This window comes from Candida theae (assembly GCF_024610275.1).
Source record: "Candida theae strain CBS 12239 chromosome Unknown scaffold15, whole genome shotgun sequence".
Lineage (NCBI taxonomy): Eukaryota > Fungi > Ascomycota > Pichiomycetes > Serinales > Debaryomycetaceae > Lodderomyces > Lodderomyces theae.
This window is the reverse complement of record NW_026261353.1, coordinates 45,854-67,052: the sequence shown is the minus strand read 5'-3', so window position 1 is coordinate 67,052 and position 21,199 is coordinate 45,854. Positions and strand designations below refer to the sequence as shown.

The 21,199-nt window shown below is 41.1% G+C and overlaps 9 protein-coding genes across 9 annotated transcripts; 8 read left to right on the top strand and 1 right to left on the bottom strand. All coding sequences in view use genetic code 12, as the record gives it.

Moving 5' to 3' along the window:
- Positions 1-1,307: 1,307 nt before the first annotated feature.
- Positions 1,308-3,224, top strand: HGC1 (cyclin; the record flags this gene model as incomplete). The annotated part of the gene is made up of 1 exon (XM_051755078.1): positions 1,308-3,224. One exon carries the CDS (start codon positions 1,308-1,310, stop codon positions 3,222-3,224), a length of 1,917 nt encoding a protein of 638 aa, XP_051610859.1.
- An 888-nt stretch (positions 3,225-4,112) lies between these two features.
- Positions 4,113-4,913, top strand: ROT1 (Rot1p; the record flags this gene model as incomplete). Its single annotated transcript, XM_051755077.1, has 1 exon — positions 4,113-4,913. One exon carries the CDS (start codon positions 4,113-4,115, stop codon positions 4,911-4,913), a length of 801 nt encoding a protein of 266 aa, XP_051610858.1.
- Positions 4,914-5,221: 308 nt separating this feature from the next.
- VPS27 (ESCRT-0 subunit protein) lies at positions 5,222-7,468 on the top strand (the record flags this gene model as incomplete). Its single annotated transcript, XM_051755076.1, has 1 exon — positions 5,222-7,468. One exon carries the CDS (start codon positions 5,222-5,224, stop codon positions 7,466-7,468), a length of 2,247 nt encoding a protein of 748 aa, XP_051610857.1.
- A 615-nt stretch (positions 7,469-8,083) lies between these two features.
- Positions 8,084-9,484, top strand: SPE1 (ornithine decarboxylase; the record flags this gene model as incomplete). Its single annotated transcript, XM_051755075.1, has 1 exon — positions 8,084-9,484. One exon carries the CDS (start codon positions 8,084-8,086, stop codon positions 9,482-9,484), a length of 1,401 nt encoding a protein of 466 aa, XP_051610856.1.
- A 549-nt stretch (positions 9,485-10,033) lies between these two features.
- Positions 10,034-11,788, top strand: CMP1 (calcineurin catalytic subunit A; the record flags this gene model as incomplete). The annotated part of the gene is made up of 1 exon (XM_051755074.1): positions 10,034-11,788. One exon carries the CDS (start codon positions 10,034-10,036, stop codon positions 11,786-11,788), a length of 1,755 nt encoding a protein of 584 aa, XP_051610855.1.
- Positions 11,789-11,988: 200 nt separating this feature from the next.
- On the top strand, positions 11,989-12,798 carry KGF57_000589 (uncharacterized protein; the record flags this gene model as incomplete). Its single annotated transcript, XM_051755072.1, has 1 exon — positions 11,989-12,798. One exon carries the CDS (start codon positions 11,989-11,991, stop codon positions 12,796-12,798), a length of 810 nt encoding a protein of 269 aa, XP_051610854.1.
- A 263-nt stretch (positions 12,799-13,061) lies between these two features.
- Positions 13,062-15,947, top strand: KGF57_000588 (uncharacterized protein; the record flags this gene model as incomplete). Its single annotated transcript, XM_051755071.1, has 1 exon — positions 13,062-15,947. The coding sequence occupies one exon, from the start codon at positions 13,062-13,064 to the stop codon at positions 15,945-15,947; it is 2,886 nt and encodes a 961-aa protein (XP_051610853.1).
- A 17-nt stretch (positions 15,948-15,964) lies between these two features.
- On the bottom strand, positions 15,965-16,585 carry TSR2 (Tsr2p; the record flags this gene model as incomplete). Its single annotated transcript, XM_051755070.1, has 1 exon — positions 15,965-16,585. The coding sequence occupies one exon, from the start codon at positions 16,583-16,585 to the stop codon at positions 15,965-15,967; it is 621 nt and encodes a 206-aa protein (XP_051610852.1).
- A 269-nt stretch (positions 16,586-16,854) lies between these two features.
- Positions 16,855-21,195, top strand: KGF57_000586 (DNA-directed RNA polymerase III core subunit; the record flags this gene model as incomplete). Its single annotated transcript, XM_051755069.1, has 1 exon — positions 16,855-21,195. The coding sequence occupies one exon, from the start codon at positions 16,855-16,857 to the stop codon at positions 21,193-21,195; it is 4,341 nt and encodes a 1,446-aa protein (XP_051610851.1).
- Between the last annotated feature and the right edge of the window lie 4 nt (positions 21,196-21,199).

Here is a 21,199-nt window from a genome sequence, read left to right as displayed (position 1 = left end):
GGATAATTTAGAGAAAAAGGGGCTGGTCTAGAAGTACAACCGAGATCTGTATTTTTGAGATCAGATTATTCCGCGGTTCAAATCAGTGAGAACAAGTGAAGAGAGGATCCTTTACAATATCCGAGCAACTTCTGCTTTCGACTCGTTCAACAAAACAAACATAAGCGTTTTGGGTAATGGAAGCGTTCCCCGATTGAAACACAAGTGTCTTGAGAGAAGCAAGAACTGCCTCAAGGTCGTATGAACGGAATATGCATAAACACCGTGGTTGTAATTTAGCAAAATAAAGAAAATGAAAGATAAAGAAAAAAACGGAAAATAGAAATCTGCTATATGAATTAGTATAGCCTTTAAGGCAATCGTAATAGACCAATTCCGGTACTTTCCCGCGTAGCACGTCAGTTGTAAGTTGTCAGATCGTCAGATCGTCTAAGTGAATTGTATGTTGCTTTAATTAGACGAGACAGACAGAGAGTCGAATTTATCTATTTTTGGCAGATTGTTAATTATACAGGAATAAGGACGCATTCTATTGTCATGCTGTACTTGCATACTGTTTGTTTTTAATGCACATGTTATCATACGGTCTATTGTGTTCAGCACTGTAAAGTTTGTTTTGTTTATTGATGTTGTTTGACTTTCAATGCATTAAAATGCCAAATTCCCGTCGTCTAATTTCAATTCTCAATTTTTCCCTTGTTTTTATTTTTTTATTTTATTTTTTATTTTTTATTTTTCTATTGTTCTAGGCACTTTAAGTTTACATACATGGGGGTGGGAATTGGGGCGTCCATACATGGAAAAGGATCAACACAGGGACTTACACAAACACATACTGTGAGTAAATTTCTGTTAAACGAAAAAAAAAAAACGTCTCTATTTCCAACAACACTAATTTCGTCTCTGAATATATATATATATATATATACATGTACCCTCCACCTTCTCTTTTGGCTTACCTTCAGCATGACCTTATCTTAGCCTCCAAGCAAAAGTCTCCTGTTTTCGAACATTACTGATTTCCAACTACCAAATAGTATTGAGATTGTTTGTCTTATACAGTTGAGGATCCTGACGTTGAAGGGGCATCTGTGTAGTAGCACAACATATTCTCATTTTGGGTAAAGACTTGCATCCATTACACTCGTTTCACTTCCCATTCTTTGCATCAAGCACCTTGCACTCATTTGCTCCATCTTCAATCATATTCTCATACTCATTTCTTTTGCACTTTTGCATACAAATTTTGCATTCATTACACTCCACATTTCACACACTAAAAACCACTCTTTTGCATTACATTCATCATGATTTCCACAACCAAATCGTCTAGTCCTGGAGCCTTTGAGTTTTTCCATCAGAACATGAGGGCACATTACACTGCTCTGTTGCATCACCATCAAATCCCTAGGACACCTCCACCACCACCACCTACTCCTCCTTCACAACAGCAACAGCAACAGCAACGCCCACAGCATCCAAAACACTTTGAGCAACAGCTATATTCCTCCCACTTGTATACTTCAGAATTGTCCACTCACACGCAAGCTGTATCCGAGTATGACACTGAAATTTACGAAACCATGCTTGAGCAGATGGAACAAAATAGACCAAACATTAATTTATACAAACAACAACCATACCTCACTCCAATGGTCAGAGTGAAGCTTGTTGAGTTTCTTCTCAAGATGTCAGTGAGATTGAAAATTCTTCCATTTGTGTTTTACAAAGCAGTGCGTTTATTTGATAGGTATTGTTGCAAGCGAATTGTCTTGTTAGACCAGTCACAATTGATAATCACCACCTGCTTATGGATTGCCAGTAAAGTCAATGGCGGTAACAATCATTTTGTCAATATGAGCAATATGAGCAAGTGTGTTGATGGGTTTAGAGTCATTGGGGATTTGGGTTATGGCAGCGGTGGTAAATACATTGGCCCCACTGAGCGGTTTAGATTACCAAAGTTGCATGAGTTGGTGAAATTGTGTGGCGCCAAATGCAAATACGATATGGGCATGTTCAAGCAAATGGAGGTCCATATTTTGTCCACTTTGGATTGGAATTTATGTGATCCTCTGATTGAAGAGTTTATTGTCAAGAGTAATGAGTTTTGCACTAGCCAGCGAGCAGGATCCACTGGAGAAGGCAGTATTGGTGTTACTGAAATGTTCAAAGTGAAGGAGTATTTGAGTTACATCTCATTATATTCCTTTGAGTTGGTTGATGCTAGCATGCTTGAAGTTGGCCAGGTGATTTCAGACTTGATCAATGAAGTGTTTCAGCTTGACTTCAACAACAACGAATACCAAAAGGTGCAAACGCCAGCAACAACAACAACAACAAGGTTGAGTATCTCGTCATCACGCATTGACATGGAAATAAACCAATACAAGATGATCAAGAAAAGTTTGATCAAAGTCATATTGGACACTTCGGAGTACATGTTAAACTTGTTCAACAGTAGTGGTCCCCAATATTTGCATCGTGCTATTGTCAATGGATGGATGCCAATATGTGACAGTGACTTATCTTTGAAACGTGTTTTCCAAAGCTACAATGGGTTGAGATCCGCGTCATTATCTTCGACTGAACTGTACTCCACTCCGTCTCCAAGTGCATCTGCGTACTATACGACAACACCATTGAACACAGTCGTCACGCCACCAACACCTTATATGCAAATGCAGAATGCAGCAGCACATGGAATGTCTACACCACCAACTAGCAGTCACAAGTACAGCTTTGGTGGATTCCAAATTACAAACCAACCACCTCCATTACAAGCACAAGCACAAGCACCTGCACCTGCACCTGCACCTGCACCTGCACCTGCACCTGCATCTACCTCGACAATCCCAATTGTTCCACATCATCGTCTCCCATTCCCTCAGTTGGTTCAGCAACAGCAACAGCAACTACACCACACCAAATCAACGCCTGTATTAAGACATGTTGACCAACAGCAATCACTTCGAGTCAACACAAATGTCCCTCCAGCGCAAATCGGCTCCTATCCATCAGCAACTTCCTCAGCAGTTTCTTCAACCAGTACCATGAATTCGAGTGTGTTTGATAAACCAAGTGCAATCGATGGCGGGTTTTGCGAGAATAGTGGTAATTGCTTGCTGAGATCGACTACGCCAGTGAGTGATATTGGACCTGCATCCTTTTCTGGGGCGAGCAAGAGTCCTGGAAGTTTCTATATGGCCTTGGAGCGAATGTGAGGAAGCAGCTAAATCCATCTCATTTTCATTTTTTTTTTTTTTGTTGTTTTATTGTTCAATTCATTGTGTCCTTCATTTTCCATAATTATTTCTGCATTTGTTTATCCTTTCTTGCTATACATGTGTCATTTGTCAAAGACTTGAGAAACGAAACCCCCGTCCTTCTCTAATTACTTTTGACGTTCTTCATTCATGTTGTGTATTCAGTTCTAAAGAGAAAAAAAAAAAGTATTTGTAATTTGTGTATTTTTGATCTCTTTTTCCCAATTCCATGAGTATTAATAAGATTGAACGTCGTGGTTCTTTCATCACATGTAGAATCTTGTGTAGTAAGTTGAGTCATTTATTGAGGACTGGTGATGATTGTGCCTGATTGTGCCTTGTCGTATGAATTGTTCGCAGTCGTGTATTGTGAACAATAAAAAGTCGTGTTTTGTGTGTAATGCTGCAACTGCAACACAGCCTTTGATTATGTAATACAAAATAGCATAATTATATAAGTTATTATGTATCACGCATACATACGCCAAATGTGAAAAACGAAAAAGAAACGCTCAAAGGAGGCAGAGAGAAAAAGAGAGCTTTCACGAGAAAGAGCAAAAAGAAAAAAAAAAAAATAAAAAAAAAAGGCACCAAAAGGGAGCGGAACCAACAACAACGACCTTAGCTTCTACAGCACTGAGACTCACATCACTTAACTTTCTCTTTTTAACAAAGCTACCACTGTTTGCCGTTTGACTCGAGATAATATACGCAAAGTCCTGTTGTTCAACTTCCCTTCGCTATTTACACACAGACACGTAATCTAGCTACATCATCGACCCTTTTTTTACATACGTCACTTTTAAACAACTACGTGGACCCCTTTACATCACAATTTCATCTAAAATGATGCTATCATATATATATTTATTGCTCGCGCTAATGGTGCCTATATTTGCCGATCCATCAATGGAGGAGTTGGAAGGTACTTGGACCTCAAAGTCAAACACTGTGTTCACGGGTCCAGGATTCTATGACCCTGTTGATGAATTATTGATTGAACCAGACTTGCCTGGTATTTCCTATTCGTTCACCAAAGATGGCCATTACGAGGAAGCTCTTTATCGTGTCACTAGTAACGCAAAAAACCATTCATGTCCTATTGGCTCATTGACTTACCAACATGGAACTTATGAGATTCTCAGCAATGGTTCAGTTGTATTGACTCCTATCGCCGTTGATGGAAGACAATTGTTGTCTGATCCATGCAACCAAGATGATCCATCCAAATCTTCATACACCAGATATGTGCAGCCAACGTGGTTCAAGACTTACCAAAAATACGTTGACCCATACCATGGTAGATGGAGATTACAAATATACCAATTTGACGGATCCAAAATGCAACCATTGTACTTGGCTTACAAACCACCGCTTATGTTGCCCACGGAGGCACTTAATCCAACTGATGCAGCTAGTGAAACTGCTTCTACATTAGCAAAAGGTGACAGTAGTGGTAGCAGCAGCAGCAGCACTAAAAAGAGGAGAAGCCTTTCAGAAGTAAGATCTAATTTGAAGAGATCGTTGGAGAATTCTTATAGAACTAATGCTGTGAAAAGAGGACACGAAGACTCGTTTGACAAGTATTGGTGGATCAGTGTTGGATGTTTGGGTTTGGCTTCAGGATACTTTTTCTTGAAAAATTGAGTATACATAGGAGTTAGGAGCGATGTGTACTGCAATTGAATCGATTATTTGTTGAAAGCTTCGCTTTTCTGAGCCCTTGTAATTTTGAGTTATGGGATACTGTGTCTCTTGAAGCGTCGGCCCTGGCAATAATCTCCATCTTTCTAACTTGTCGCTGGAATCAACTGCGGATGGATTTATCTCTTATTCTCTTTTGTGTAACACAAATGACTTTTTGTTAGAGACAAAAAAAATAAAATGAGAGGCAAAGTTTGATCACAGTTCATATCCTATAAAGCACACCTTTCTACTCAACCCAACACTTTATAATGTCTTGGTTTGGATCATCTACATCCACCCTTCAGCTAGAACTAGACAATAAAATATCAGAAGCAACTTCAGAAGCCATCCCCAATGGAGAAATTGACTTATCGGTAGCCTTGGAAATCACTGATTTCATCAGATCCAAGAAACTACCAGCTCAAGCTTGCATGAGAAGCTTGAAGAAGCGGTTGAATATGGTTTATTCCAACCCGAATTTGATCACCAGTACTCTCAAGTTGATTGACTTGTGTGTCAAGAATGGAGGTTTCCATTTTCTTGTGGAGTTGAGTTCACGTGAGTTTATTGATTACTTGGTTGATTTCATCTTGAAAGTTCATTACAATGTTCAAGAGAACCTGGTGAAGCATGAGGAATCAAAGTATCAAGTAGGTCAGTTTATTTTGGGGTTGATCAACTCGTGGCATACTGCTTTCAAGGGGCAACTACAATTGAACTATGTTGAGAAAAAGTATCAAGAATTGGTCAATGAAGGGTACAGTTTCCCTTCGAATGATGATTCTATTATAGATTCGAAATTTGTTGATTCGGAAGTACCACCCGACTGGATTGATTCCGATTCATGTATGATTTGTTACACTCCATTTTCGATGTTGAATAGAAAACATCATTGTCGTGCTTGCGGTGGCGTATTTTGTCAAGACCATTCCAAGAATAACACAACACTAGTGAATTTGGGAATCATGGATCCAGTTAGAGTCTGTGACAATTGTTATGCTAAACAGAAGCACAAAACTCAGGGCAAGGGGCCATCCACAGGTGGCGGAAGACGAAGAGGATCAAGGGATAGAGTCGATCTGGAACAAGATGAAGATGAACAAATGAGAAGAGCTATTGAATTAAGTTTGCAAGATAGTGGCGTTCAAATTGATGCACCAAAGGAGCCACCAAGAAGATCTGCCGGCACTAGTAACAAGGCACCGGGAAAAGAAGAGGATGAAGATGAGGAGTTGAAAGCTGCATTGGCAGCAAGCTTGAAAGAGTATGAACAATTGCATCCTGCATCACAGCAATCACAGCAATCACAGCAACTGCAACAAAACACTGGAGTACTTGAGAATCCATTTGAAACTGAGACACAACAACCAGCTTCGGATGTGTACAATATAGATTTTACATCTAGATCGAATTCTCAGTATTTATCTGCTGACGCCTGGCAAGGACAATTTCAATACGCACCAGCACCAGCACCAGCACCAGCACCACAGCATCATCATCAACAAAAACAACAACAGCAACCTCAAGATCTCTCTCAAGCTGAAGAGGAGCAGATCAATTTGTTCATCACTTTGATGAACAATGTACGTAATGACCCAAAAAAACAATCCAACATCATGTATGATCAAAACTTGAATGAATTGCATTCTCAAGTGATACGATTAAAGCCAAAAGTCAATAGGTCATTACGCGAGGCAATGGATAAATACAGCCAATTTGTTGAGATGAGCAACAAATTGAGCACAATCACTAGACTATATGATCAGTTTTGGGAACAGAAATTGAATGCAGGTATGAGTAACGTTGGTCTTGGACATGGAAATGAGTATCCATCATATCCGCTGGTTGGGTATTCAAGACAGCCCATTAGTCAACCTTCATTGAGTCAGCAGCCAAGTGGAATTCCACCAGCTCAACAGGTTTCTTATGCACACTATAACGGACAGGTTCTTTCGGAGCCCACATTTGAAACATCTTATCTGCCCACAACTCCCCGCAATGATCTCTATAGTCGTCCTACAGAGCCCAATTTGGAAGAAGATGAGGAAGCGAATCAACAGCAACCATCCCAACAAGGGCGCAATTCATCGCAAACAGTTTATCCAACAAAAGAGTTGGATTCCGGTGAGAGTGATCAAGAAAAGGAAGCCAATAGTGATAATAAGAACGACTATGTTACTGTGTCATTGCCGCATTACCCACCACCGGAGGACTTGAGCAACGAGTTGCCGCCACAATCATTTATTCGCCATGCAACTAGCAATTTGCCTCCTAATGCATACGAGGCTGCGTCGGCAAAGTACCCTACTTTGGACGATGTTGAGGAGGACTACAATAGGGAGAATCCAACACGAGAGCAACCGAAACAGCAACAACAACAAGGGCATACCTTGGATGAGCTACCCCAATTGCCCAAGAACTTACCTTCTTTTGAACAAAATGAGGTAAGCGAAAGAGAAGCCAATCATAGTCGTAAACAACCACTGTTTGAACCTGAACCGTTGATAGACTTGTAGTGGGGTATACATAGTTGGTAGCTATACGGCTTAGTTTCTATAATTAGTCATTTGTGTTTGCTCTTGTCTGCTCTTGTCTGCTCTTGTCTGCTCTTGCTTTGTGTAACACGAGGCTCGTTAAATGCCGCAATAGCAAATAAGCGCAGATGAAGCAAAAGAAGAGAGAGAAAAAAAAAAAAGAAAGCTGAGTTGTGATAAACTAGAATTTTTCAAATTTTTCCAAATTTTTCAACTATACCTTCTTGATTCAAGAAACAGCTACACAACTTAGCTAACTAGCTTTTAGAAACGTATTCTTACTCGTTGCTACACCAGAACTTATTCCTGTCAAGTTTCAACTGCACCACAGAAACAAAAACGAAAAAAAAGGTGTGTTTAACATTGAGACACACAACGAGAGCTGCCGAATAAAGTCCGACCACATAAATCACTCATAAATAACCTTTTGTCTTATTTGTGAGTTTCTAAGAACACATCTAGAGAAGGTCACCAAGCCAGATAGATCGAGGTTTTTCCTTTTTTTTTTGAAGTGAAAGAGAATTTCAATTCTTAAAAAGCAAAAGTTTGTATAACCATTTTGCATTTATAAATCACTACATACCACACCCATAGGTTATGGCATTGAGAGTTGCTGAAACTGTTCCATTAAGATGTACTGAAGAATTTAATTCTAATTTACACGAAGTTGATAATGATTGGAAGAAGGTGACCGAAACGGCACCAGTTTTGCAAGACACACATGTTGGAAGTGATGTTGATGGACATGTTCCAGAAAGAGGTAATTCTGCTGCTGTTGGTAAAGCGTTAGTTGAACACGTTAAACAAATCGATCATGAGGAATGTGATGCGGGTGATGAAGATTCCTTCTTTGTGTGTGATTTGAACGAAGTGGTTAAATCGGTTGAAACGTGGCACAAACACTTGCCGAGGATTCAACCTCATTATGCAATCAAATGCAACACCAATTTGGAAGTGATCAAGTTGTTGCACCAATTGGGTGTCAATTACGATTGTGCATCCAAGAATGAAATTGATACAGTTTTGAAATTGGGTATCAGTGCTGATAAAATCATTTATGCCAACCCATGCAAAACCAATTCTTTTATTAGACATGCCAAGATGAGCAATGTCAACTTGACCACCGTTGACAATGCACATGAATTGGAAAAGTTGGCTAAATTCCACCCAGAGTGCAAAATCTTGGTTAGGATCATGACTGATGACGAAGGTGCTCAGTGTAGATTGAGCACTAAATTTGGATGCAGCTTGACCACGGCTATTGAGTCGATTTTACCCACGGCGCAAAGGTTGGGGTTGTCGGTCGTTGGTGTTGCTTTCCACGTTGGGTCTGGGGCCAAAGACTTTGACTCGATTTACAAAGCTATTCGTGACTCAAGGGAAGTATTCAACAGTGGTCTTGAGATGGGATTCGCCATGAATTTATTGGATATTGGTGGCGGATTTGAGACGGAGACTTTTGTCGAGTCTTCCAAGATTGTCAATGTCTCCATTGATGAGTTTTTCCCTCAAGAGTTTGTCAATGAGCACAAGATTAAGTTTATTGCCGAGCCGGGCAGGTTCATGGTTGCCAATGCATTTACATTGGCCACGCACGTGATTGCTAAGCGTGAGTTACAACACCAAGAAGGTGGCGATGAGCAAGACCGTATAAGGGCAATGTTGTACATCAACGATGGTGTTTATGGAAACATGAACTGTATATTGTTTGACCATCAACATCCAACTGCTCGTGTTTTGAAAAGTGGATCACACTTCCATTACGATTATACGGGGAAAAAGTTGAACATTGGTGGCTACAACAGTTTCAATTACTCAATTTGGGGACCGACTTGTGATGGGTTGGATTGTGTCTCCACAAAGAGTGCATTACATTGTGAGGTAGAGGTTGGTGATTGGATCTACTTCCCCAACTTGGGGGCTTACACCAGTGCTGCAGCTACACAATTCAATGGATTTGAAAACGACACCAAGATCATATACATTCCTGTTGAGTAAGTAAGTAATCGCAGTATGTTATATATACATATACATATACATATACATCTAGTACTTTCTGAGCGTGAATCAGCTTCGCCTACATTCTTTTATTGAGTCTAGATTTAGTGCTGTTACGTCATGATTACATAAGCTTTCCAAATTTCTGATTAGGTAATGCCGTCTTGCTCAAAAAATTTATTTTTAGACTCAATCAGTAGATTTACATTACATACATTACATACATTACACTCATAAATAAAATAACATTGAAGATGGAAACAGAAACAGTGACGATTTAATTTTTCTCTCCCCTTTTTTTTTGTGCTGCTTTTTTCTCTCTCTTTTGTTAATACATTATGCGCCTTCTATACAGAAAATTTATCATTATTCAAACAGTTTGTGAGTGAGTGAGTAAGTAAGTGTCTGTGTGTGATATTCATTTCTCAAACTGACCACTTTTCCTAAATCAACCAGTGGGGACATCTCTCTTTGAATAGAATATTTCCAACAAAGATACCCACCCCTATCGAGCACACAAACCATTATTCATTGCCCGTTTTATCCCTGATGTCCAATTATACCAACAATCGAGATCCTTCTCAAGATCTAAGACACAAGGCCCAGTCAAACACTGCTCAGATCAACAATGCCCTTAATGCAATTCAGCACAAACGAACCGACTCTGATATAAGAAAAGATAGAACCAAGTACACTACTGACGAAGGTGAAACTTTCTCAACAGTTGATAGAGCTGTTACATCCGTAACCCCGCCAGCCCCATTCAACCCGACAAACGAGCAAGTATTCTTGCGCAATGGGTTACCCAACTGTGAATTCATCAAGGATCATTTCTTCCACGAGGGCAGGTTGAGAGAAGAGCAAGCAATCAAGATTGTGAAACAGGCCACCCAGCTACTCACTGCAGAACCCAACTTGTTGAGTGTGCCGGCACCAGTGACCATATGTGGTGATGTCCATGGTCAGTATTACGATCTTATGAAATTGTTTGAAGTTGGCGGTGATCCTAAAACCACAAAATATCTATTCATGGGGGACTACGTCGATAGAGGCTCCTTCTCCATCGAGTGCTTGATTTACTTGTACGCTCTAAAGATTACTTACCCAAACTCGTTTTGGATGCTTAGGGGTAACCACGAAAGTCGTCATTTGACTGAGTACTTTACTTTTAAAAACGAGTGTGTGCACAAGTATTCTCAAGACTTGTATGAAGAGTGCATAACCAGTTTCAATGCGTTGCCATTGGCGGCTATCATGAATGAGCAATTCTTTTGTGTTCATGGGGGTATATCACCCCAATTGACTGATTTGGACAGTGTGCGTAAGATGAATAGGTTTAGGGAACCACCCACAAAGGGATTGATGTGTGACTTGTTATGGGCGGATCCAATTGAAGAATACGACGAGGACAATATTGATACCGAATACTTGAACAACGCAGTCAGAGGCTGTTCCTATGCATTCACATACAAAGCGGCGTGTAAATTCTTGGACAGGACAAAGTTGTTGTCAATCATACGTGCTCATGAAGCACAGAATGCCGGATACAGAATGTACAAAAGGACCAAGACAATGGGATTCCCAAGTTTATTGACGATGTTTAGCGCACCAAACTATTTGGATAGTTACAACAACAAGGCAGCTGTGTTGAAGTACGAAAACAATGTTATGAATATCAGACAGTTTAATGCATCACCACATCCATATTGGTTGCCTCATTTCATGGATGTCTTTACTTGGTCATTACCATTTGTTGGAGAAAAAGTGACTGATATGTTGGTTAGTATATTGAATGTGTGTACAGAAGAGGAGTTGGACGAAGATTCACCATTTTCAGAAACGCAGGTTGGCGGCATTGAAGGAACCACCCCACCAAGTGCAGCAACTTCGCCAAGAGCCCAGCCCCCTACATCCTTCCCTGCAGAGTCGGATGAAATCGAAACCGATTATTCTTTGGAGGAAAAGAAGTTGGCTTTGAGGAACAAGATTATAGCCATTGGTAAGATGTCACGTATGTTTCAAGTCTTGCGAGAAGAACAAGAAAGTGTGGCTCACTTGAAGGAATTGAACCGTGGTCAACTACCCAAAGGATCCTTATTGCATGGGAAAGAGAGTATTCAAAGCAACATTCTTACATTTGAACAGGCTAAAGCAGCTGATCGTGTAAACGAAGCATTACCCCCAAGCCAAGAAGAATTGAAAAGGAGAGAAGAACAAAGAGGAAGACGCATCAAAAATCAAATTGAAAATAAGGACGGTGGCAGTCCCGTTTTCCAAAAATTTATGCGTAAATTATCGCGATAAGGTATTACGTACGTCTTGAATATGATGGCATTCATTCCAACGTGTTAAAAAAAAAAAAAAAAAAAAAAGAAAAAATAAACAAATGGTATTCGTATTTGACACGCGCATTCGCTTTGTAGAAGAACTCTTGAGTCAATGTCATCAACGTAGGCTAAAACTTTCCATCATTGATACTTTTTGTCACCACCATCACCACAGACATGCTTCCGAAACCAAGACTAGTCAGTGATCAGCCAAACATAGAAAACACTATATTGTATTCAGCATACCAAGCCTCAAGCCCAGCTAAGTTTTCGACGGATGCTGATAAATTTGTAATGTATGGCGGTGGCTCGTCATACACCATGCACTGCCGGAATGCATCGAAACTCCGACCTTTCTCGAGCGACCATGTGTCTTTGTTTGTGTTGTCGTCGCATTTCGTGATATGGTCCAACAAGGATAATGCAGGAGTGGAAATACCGTACCAATTAATTTATTTGCACGCTTTGGACAAGAACTCGCTTTATCTACAGGTGCAGAATAGTCAGCTCCTTAGCAATTCACCGGATGGTGTTTTGGAAATCAGCTTGGTTGAAAGCAACGACAACCATGTCAGGGGAAATGAATTATTTGCCCAAGTTGGTGGAAACGCCGAGACTATTTATCAAGCCATGTCAACGTGTTCCGCCATGCACTTTGACTCTGAGGAAGAAGAAGAAGAAGAAGAAGAAGATAAAGACTATACAATGGATTACGGTAACGAGCCACAACTCCCGACAATGGAAGTACCCAGCAGTTGGCTCAATGAAGAAATGTCTAAAATTCAAGAGATACAGTTCAAAAACGATGGAAACGCCGATGATCTCGACGAGGAAGGGGATGAGACTCTAGAGGAGGGCGTTGTTGCTGGAATGAGTGTTGACGTCGGATATGCTCAGATAGCGGGTAGCAAGAGATTTGAGCAAGAGGATCAAGAAGTGGTAGATGATGACTCGATAAGCAGCATAAAGAGAAATAGGAAACAATGAGGGCTAAAAGTAGTGATTTTGTAAATTGATAGGCCAAATTCATAGAGCGGCATGTGTAAACAACTCCACGAGGTCTTCGGTTCAAAGGTTGTAATGAACCAACTGATTTGACGCTCGTCGCCTAAAGAAAGAGTAGCGAAGACGAAAACGAGAGCGGAAAAGATTAAATGCATATCCTCCGAACTCTGTAGATTCAGCTATCTTTCCCACTCGCTAAATACACTAACCAATAACGTCACACCTCGCCTCTGCTATACCAAGCTATGAAGTCCTCTGAAGAGAGGATACAATTCAAAAGGGATTTTTTAAGCTTGGGACAAGGAAGAATAATTTCCAGGCAGGATGTCAAATTTTGGTCCCGATTTTGGAAGCTACCCACCAAAAGTCAAGATATATTTGAGCTCCTTTCATTGGAGGATGTGAGGAGTATACGGCGCCAGAATGTGGTCAACTATATCACATTTGTGCAAGTTTTGAGCTTAAAGGTTGTTGAAATAGCAGGCTTTGAGAGTTTGACCGATAACGACATATCACTGCTTCTCAATTGCATACGGTTTTTGGCCAAACTTTTACCTCCTTTGCTTGAGCAGGATGATTATTTTGTTGGCGTTTGTTATGAGACATTCTGGAATACCGAGTTTAGTGCCGAGGAATACCTTCGGTCGAAAGAGGTGGAGTTACTGGATTCTGAAGAGGATGTCAAGCGGGGTATACTGTTTGATGCACTCGGTGGTACTATAGGGATGAAATTGCTCATGGCGCTGGTCGACTTGTTGTTTACGAAGGGGTTTACAATAAACACAAAGGATAAAGGTGGTGTGAGTTGGAGCGTTTGGGAACCAGGTTTGGGGTTTGCGGGCAAGGCGAGATCACCCAATTTAATAATCGACATCAACCGAGTGGAAGTGTTGAAGCTAATTATAACGTTATGCTCTGATGGATTTTACTGCTCGTCGTCTGCGATTGTGTCCACAGAGTCTATTTTTCTCACAATATTGGTGTCAATGACGCCTAAAGTCAAGCTCTTGACAATGGTGTCATCCCTACTCAATCTTACATGTAGAGCGTCGCAAGACAATGATGTGAGTATGCTATATTACGAGAATATCAACTACACAGAGACTAGATTCTTGAGCGTGGCGTATGCATTTTCTTTGTTGACAATGATGATCGTGTATCCAATCCCTAGCCAGCCAGGAATAACAGGGTGCAAACTAAATAATATGACCAGAAGATATTTGGGTAAAGTGCATAAAGAGCAGGAACTTGTGTTTATTGTCAATTCGTTGATGAATGTTTTACGGTTACCTTTTGTAAAGAGCGCCGGAGGTGGTGGCTCTTTCGGCTTTGGCAAGAGTAACCCACCATCGTTATGGGCCACGGAAACGGTAATCTTCATTTGGGAAATGATTCAGTGTAACAAGCACTTCAAGGAGATTGTTGCCAACAAGTATGCGCCAGAGCTAATGGTGCTTTTGTTGTATTACAGTTTTGAGCATATATCAAATGACAGTAAAAGGAACTTGGTACGTGTTTGCGCTTACCTATCCCTATATCTTTCATCCAAGCTGGAGATTCTAGAGACGTTGTTTTACCCGATGCCACTGCTGTTGTACGATTCACTTCCACAGAGTTTCAAGTCCTCAATTGCGCCCTTAACTACAAGGGATTTTTTGGTTAGTCAACTTTGTGCATTGTTGTTGAATGCATACCCAATACAGCCACCCACGTACACTTTCAAACCCTTGCCGAAGCTATTGTTGAATTCGTTGGTTGAGACGTTGTACAATTTGATCATTCCTGTATCAAACCACGAATTGAAAGTGCGAAGCAATCCAGATAAACGATTGAATAATCCAAATGCTCGTGGCGGTTTGTCGTACCAGGCATCATCTTTGGTGACCCAGCTCATATCCCGATTTTCAACCAAGAGCTTCCTCCTTGAAAAATCTCACCATTTGAATGTGGTAGCTTTGTTGGTGAGAGCTGTATCGATGGCGGTTGTTAAATACCCACACCCTTCAAGAATGTTATTGTTTTGTGTTTTGAAGAACGAGCGGGTATATGAAAACTTGTGGAGTACCATTTTCAATATCCAGGAGTACACAGTACGAGGTGACGTGATATCAAAGATTGAAGAAAATGGCATTCATCCAGCGACGTCATACAATGCAAATGGAGATACAATCGCTCGACTGAGCCCTATACCCATTACCCCACGCAAAACCGAGGAATCTTTGTCACTTTCGGAAAATGAGAGCGTCGAGTCTTCTTTACGACCGCGGTTACCGCCAGGTATGTCTGAAAAAGCAAAGGATAAACAGCGGAGGGATAGTCCTATTGGCCAGGTATGGCCAGGTAGAGATGCCTTGGCAATTATCATAACCATTGTAATTCCGCACTTGAAGCGTATTTTGAGCACTTTATGGTCTGGCACCAAGGGTGCTAGTGTGGATAGTTTTGAACTTGTCGAGAAAATTGGAAGTTATGATTTTTCAATAATGATTGAGGAAAACAGGAAACAATTCAAGTATGAGGTACTCTCAGAGACGCCATTGGAACAGCTAGAATTTGAGTGGAGCTTGCTTTCGTTAGGCTGGTACCTTTCCTTACTATACAGTGAAGTATACAACACCTCATCCAAGGTCAAAGCATACATCGGGAGTAACAACGGCATGATAAAGCATTTCTCCGCTTCCTTAAACACAGTTAGCAAGATCACTTCCAACTGGACAACTTTTTTCAAGCAAGAGCAAACAGCAAGACAACTGGATGATGAGTTTACTTCCCAATGGGTTGAGAATGGATTGACGAATGTCAATGCGTGGCAGGGCACAGATATCAAGCTCTTTGATGTTGTGTCAGCATCGAATGGAGGACTCTTTGCCAATCTTAACAAACTAGGGGGCGGATCAACGCAAGCAGTACCAAACACGCCCGGTAGCCTAAATGACATGATGAGGAGATTTAGTGATTTCAATATAAGTGGAGTTCATAGCTCGCCCGTGTCGTCAGTGTTGAGCACCCCTGTTGAAGAGCAAGAGTCGTATTTTACACGAAGAGCCGGTAGGAACTCGGTCACAAGTTTGCATTCGTTGAATAAGTTGAATAGAATGCGGAGTAATACTCCGCGTAACTCGTTTAGTTAAGTTTATTTTACATTTATCTACCTCCGTCTACCCTTTTTTTGTACCAACTGGAACCCATCGTCATCAATGACGGGCTCGTTTTTTTGCTTGACTTTGTCTTCATCTACCTCCATGTCATCGTTGTCGCCGTCATCCTCACCGTCATCCTCACCGTCATCCTCACTCTCGGAATCATCGGGGTTGTTTGGGTCTTCTTCTACATGTACGTGCTTGCTTCCCACCTGGGTGTCTCTCTTCTCCTGCCACCTTGCATATAGGGCATCAATTTGATCATACTTTTCTTCCCGAACCTGCTTGAAGAATGCCATGACCAATGCGGCTATCTCCAATGCTGAATCATTGTCTACTTGTACATCAAATTCATCCACCATGGCATACAACAAAGTCTCCTCTATCAACTGAATATCAACAGCACTAGACTCTTTAAACAAGTCAATCACTATGCCGCTGATCCAGTCTCTTTTCTCTGCTGACTTGGGTCCTCCCCAGGAGTTTTCAACTGCTGTGGTCAATTCTTCCCATTTATAAACCGCCATGCAAACGCCTAGTTCAAACTTGGCTTGCTGTTTCTCATTAGGGAACGTCAAGGTTCCATTCTCAACCTCTACGAAGTCTGTGGGGTCTATAGTAGTGGCCATTTTTTTGCTGCGTGATGTAGTTATTTAATGAATATGGTTGTGGCACTCGATGAGCATCTCATTTGCTCACTGAAAGCCGCAAGTGAGAGACAGAGAGCGAGAGAGACAGAAAAAAAAAAAAAAAAATTATTTACTCTCTTCGCGGAAAATGATTCACTCTATAAAATCAAAGCACTTTGTATAACTTAAAAATCCTCAGAACGCCACATACCGTTAACAACAAACTTTCACTCAGTAGTCTTCACATTCCTTATTATTACTGTTCTATCATGGGTAAAGAAGTTGTGTTGGACATTGCTCCCAAATGCATTGATGGGTTAGAATTTTCTGCCCTTTCCGCCAAGGATATTGTCGCGCAATCGGAGGTTGAGATCCAGACTAGGGACTTGTACGATTTGGAGAAAGGTAGAGTCCCGAAGGAAGGTGGAGCTTTGGATACGAGAATGGGTATCTCGTCTAACTCGTCTGAATGTGCTACATGTCATGGTAATCTTGCGTCATGTAATGGTCATTTCGGACATATCAAACTTGCATTGCCAGTTTTCCACGTGGGATATTTCAAGGCTGTCATTTCAGTGTTGCAATGTGTTTGCAAAAACTGTGGTGCTATATTGCTAGAACCTCAAACAAAACGTCAATTTTTGTCAGAGTTGAGGCGACCCAACATTGACAATTTGAAAAGGATGAAAATTTTGAAAAAGATCAATGATCAGTGCAAGAAGCAACGACGCTGTTTAAAGTGCAGTCACGTGAATGGTGTTATAAAGAAGGCTGCCAGTGGTGCTGGACCTGCATCGTTGAAGATTGTTCATGATACTTTTAGATGGATTGGTAAAAAGGATACCCCGGAAAAGAATATTTGGGATGAGGATTTGGACTTGGTTTTTAAACGTAACCCAGATTTGGAGAAATTTGCCAAAAAAATACAAGAGGATTTCAATCCGTTAAAGACTTTGAATTTGTTCAAGCAAATCATTCCTGAAGATTGCGAGTTACTTGGAATGGACGCATCTAAAGGTGGAAGACCCGAAATGTATATTTGGCGATATCTACCGGCTCCTCCAGTTTGTATCAGACCCTCAGTTATGATGGATGCACAATCGAATGAGGACGACCTCACAGTTAAACTCACGGAGATCGTTTGGACATCGTCAATGATCAAGGCAGGAATTGCCAAAGGTATTTCCATAAACAATTTGATAGAACAATGGGACTACTTGCAACTTTCTGTGGCAATGTACATCAATTCTGACGCAGCAAATCCAGCTTTGATGTCAGGAGGAGGAGGAGGAGGTGGTGGTGGTTCGAAATCTGCTAAACCCATACGTGGCTTTTGCCAGAGATTAAAAGGTAAACAGGGTCGTTTTAGAGGAAATTTGTCAGGTAAAAGAGTTGATTTTTCTGGAAGGACTGTCATTTCACCAGACCCAAACTTGAAAATAGACGAAGTTGCAGTACCTGATCGAGTAGCCAAGGTTTTGACGTATCCTGAGAAATGTACACGATACAATAAGAAAAAATTACAAGGTTTGGTTATAAATGGGCCCGATGTACACCCTGGAGCAAACTATGTGATGAAGCAGAATGAAGCTGGTAAGAGAAACTTGAGGTTTGGAGATCGTATCAAATTGGCTAAATCTTTACAAATTGGAGACGTCGTTGAACGTCACATTGAAGATGGGGATGTCGTCTTGTTCAACCGTCAACCGTCATTGCACAGGCTATCAATCTTGGCGCATTATGCCAAAGTTCGCCCATGGAGAACATTCAGATTGAATGAGTGTGTTTGTACGCCTTATAATGCCGATTTCGATGGTGATGAAATGAACTTGCACGTACCTCAAACTGAAGAGGCGAGAGCAGAAGCAATCAACTTGATGGGTGTGAAAAACAACTTGTTAACTCCCAAATCTGGTGAACCAATTATTGCCGCCACCCAAGATTTCATAACCGGTTCGTATTTAATTTCGCACAAGGACTCCTTTTTTGATCGTGCCTCGTTGGTGCAGTTATTGAGTATGATGTCGGATGCTGATATACAGTTTGATATCCCACCACCAGCAATTATGAAGCCAGTCATGCTTTGGACCGGTAAGCAAGTCTTTTCATTACTCATCAAACCAAATAGGCAAAGTAAAGTTGTGATCAACTTGAATGCTAAAAATAAGACATTCCATCCACCTGCTAAAGGGTTACCAAGTGAAATGTCGCCAAACGATGGGTTCGTCATAATCAGAGGATCTCAAATTCTTAGTGGGCTTATGGATAAGTCCACATTGGGAGATGGTAAGAAACATTCGGTGTTTTACACGATTCTTCGAGACTATGGTCCACAAGAAGCTGCGGCAGCAATGAATAGGATGGCAAAGTTGTGTGCAAGGTTTTTGGGCAATCGCGGGTTCTCAATTGGCATTAATGATGTCACACCAGCTCACGACTTGAAACAAAAGAAGGAGTTGATGGTTGAGCAAGCGTATCTCAAGTGTGACAAGTTGATTGATTTGTACAACAGAGGTAAGTTGGAAACCCAGCCTGGTTGTAACGAGGAACAAACATTGGAGGCCAAAATTGGAGGGTTGTTGTCAAAGGTCAGAGAAGAAGTGGGTGATGTTTGCATTCGTGAGTTGGATTCTTTGAACGCTCCGTTGATTATGGCCACATGTGGTTCTAAAGGTTCCACTTTGAATGTGTCTCAAATGGTGGCTGTTGTGGGTCAGCAAATTATATCTGGACATCGTGTTCCTGATGGTTTCCAGGATCGTTCGTTACCCCATTTCACCAAGAACTCGAAAACGCCACAATCAAAAGGGTTTGTTCGAAATTCCTTCTTTAGTGGATTGTCACCACCGGAATTCTTGTTCCATGCCATTTCGGGAAGAGAAGGGTTGGTTGATACTGCTGTGAAAACTGCAGAGACAGGTTATATGTCGCGTCGTTTGATGAAATCTCTTGAAGATCTTTCTTCACAGTATGATAACACTGTCCGTAATTCGTCAAATGGTATAGTTCAGTTTACCTATGGTGGTGATGGGTTAGACCCATATGATATGGAAGGTGACGCGAAACCAGTGAATTTCGTGAGACAGTGGGACCACGCATACAACGTGACCTACGATGTCAACGACAAGCCTTTATTGCCTTACGAGATTAATGAACTAGCGGATAGGACATTAAAACCACTCGTTGACAAGGTTGCTGTTGTTGGCAGTGACAGTCAAAGCAGGGATGATTTAGTTGATCAAAAAGATGCCGAGAGAGCATTCTACGAGTCAGTTAGAGAGTTTTTAAGAGACAAAGCAGAAGCTCTTGCACGGATAAGAGAGAGCAGAGGATTACAACCATTCTACACCAGAGTGAATGAAGATGACATTCAATTGGATGACGACGATGTCAAGATCAACGCGGTTAACCAGTTGATGAAGATATCTCACAAAGCCGCCAAGGAGTTTATGAAGCAATGTTTGTACAAGTATTCGAGAGCAAAAGTAGAGCCAGGTACAGCAGTTGGTGCTATTGGAGCGCAATCCATTGGTGAGCCAGGTACGCAAATGACTTTAAAGACTTTCCATTTCGCTGGCGTGGCATCTATGAATGTCACTTTGGGTGTGCCTCGTATTAAGGAGATTATAAATGCATCCAAAACAATTTCAACACCAATCATCAATGCTGTTTTGGTAAACGATGACGACGAAATTGCTGCGCGTGTGGCGAAGGGAAGAATCGAAAAGACATTGTTGAAGGATGTGGCATTTTACATTGAGGATGTTTATAAGGATAATATGGCTTACTTGGCTATAAAGGTGGATTTGGAAACGATTGACAAGTTGCAATTGGAATTGACTATTGAAAACATTGCACAAGCCATTTGCAAAGCCCCCAAGTTGAAGATTGCGCCTGCGGATGTCGTCATCACCGGTAAAAACAGAATCAATGTGTTGTGTAATGTCAGCGACTCAAAAGTTGATAGCTTAAAGTCAGTGAGCGATTCGCCCAATGCACTTTTCTTTAGAATGCAAACATTGAAAAGAGTATTGCCTGACATTTGCATCAAAGGGTTGCCAAACATTTTCCGTGCCGTGATCAATATCAAAGATGATGGAAAGAAGGAGTTACTTGTTGAGGGATATGGTTTGAAAGATGTCATGAACACTGAAGGGATTGTAGGTACCAAAACCACCACAAATCATGTTTTAGAGGTGAATGAAATTTTAGGTATCGAGGCTGCTAGAGGATCCATCATTAGAGAGATTGATTACACAATGAGTAACCACGGTATGAGTGTTGATCCTCGTCATATTCAACTATTAGGAGACGTCATGACTTATAAAGGTGAGGTCTTGGGTATTACAAGATTTGGCCTTAGTAAAATGCGTGATTCAGTTTTGCAGTTGGCCTCATTTGAGAAAACAACTGACCATTTGTTTGATGCTGCCTTCTTCATGAAGAAGGATAAGATTGAGGGTGTTTCTGAATGTATCATTTTGGGTAAAACCATGAGTGTTGGTACGGGGGCTTTTAAGTTGGTGAAGTCCTCCAATTACGATGAGAAGGTGTTGAAAAGAAAGGGTACGTTGTTTGAATCTTGTTGCGAGGTGAGTAGTGTTGCATGATTGT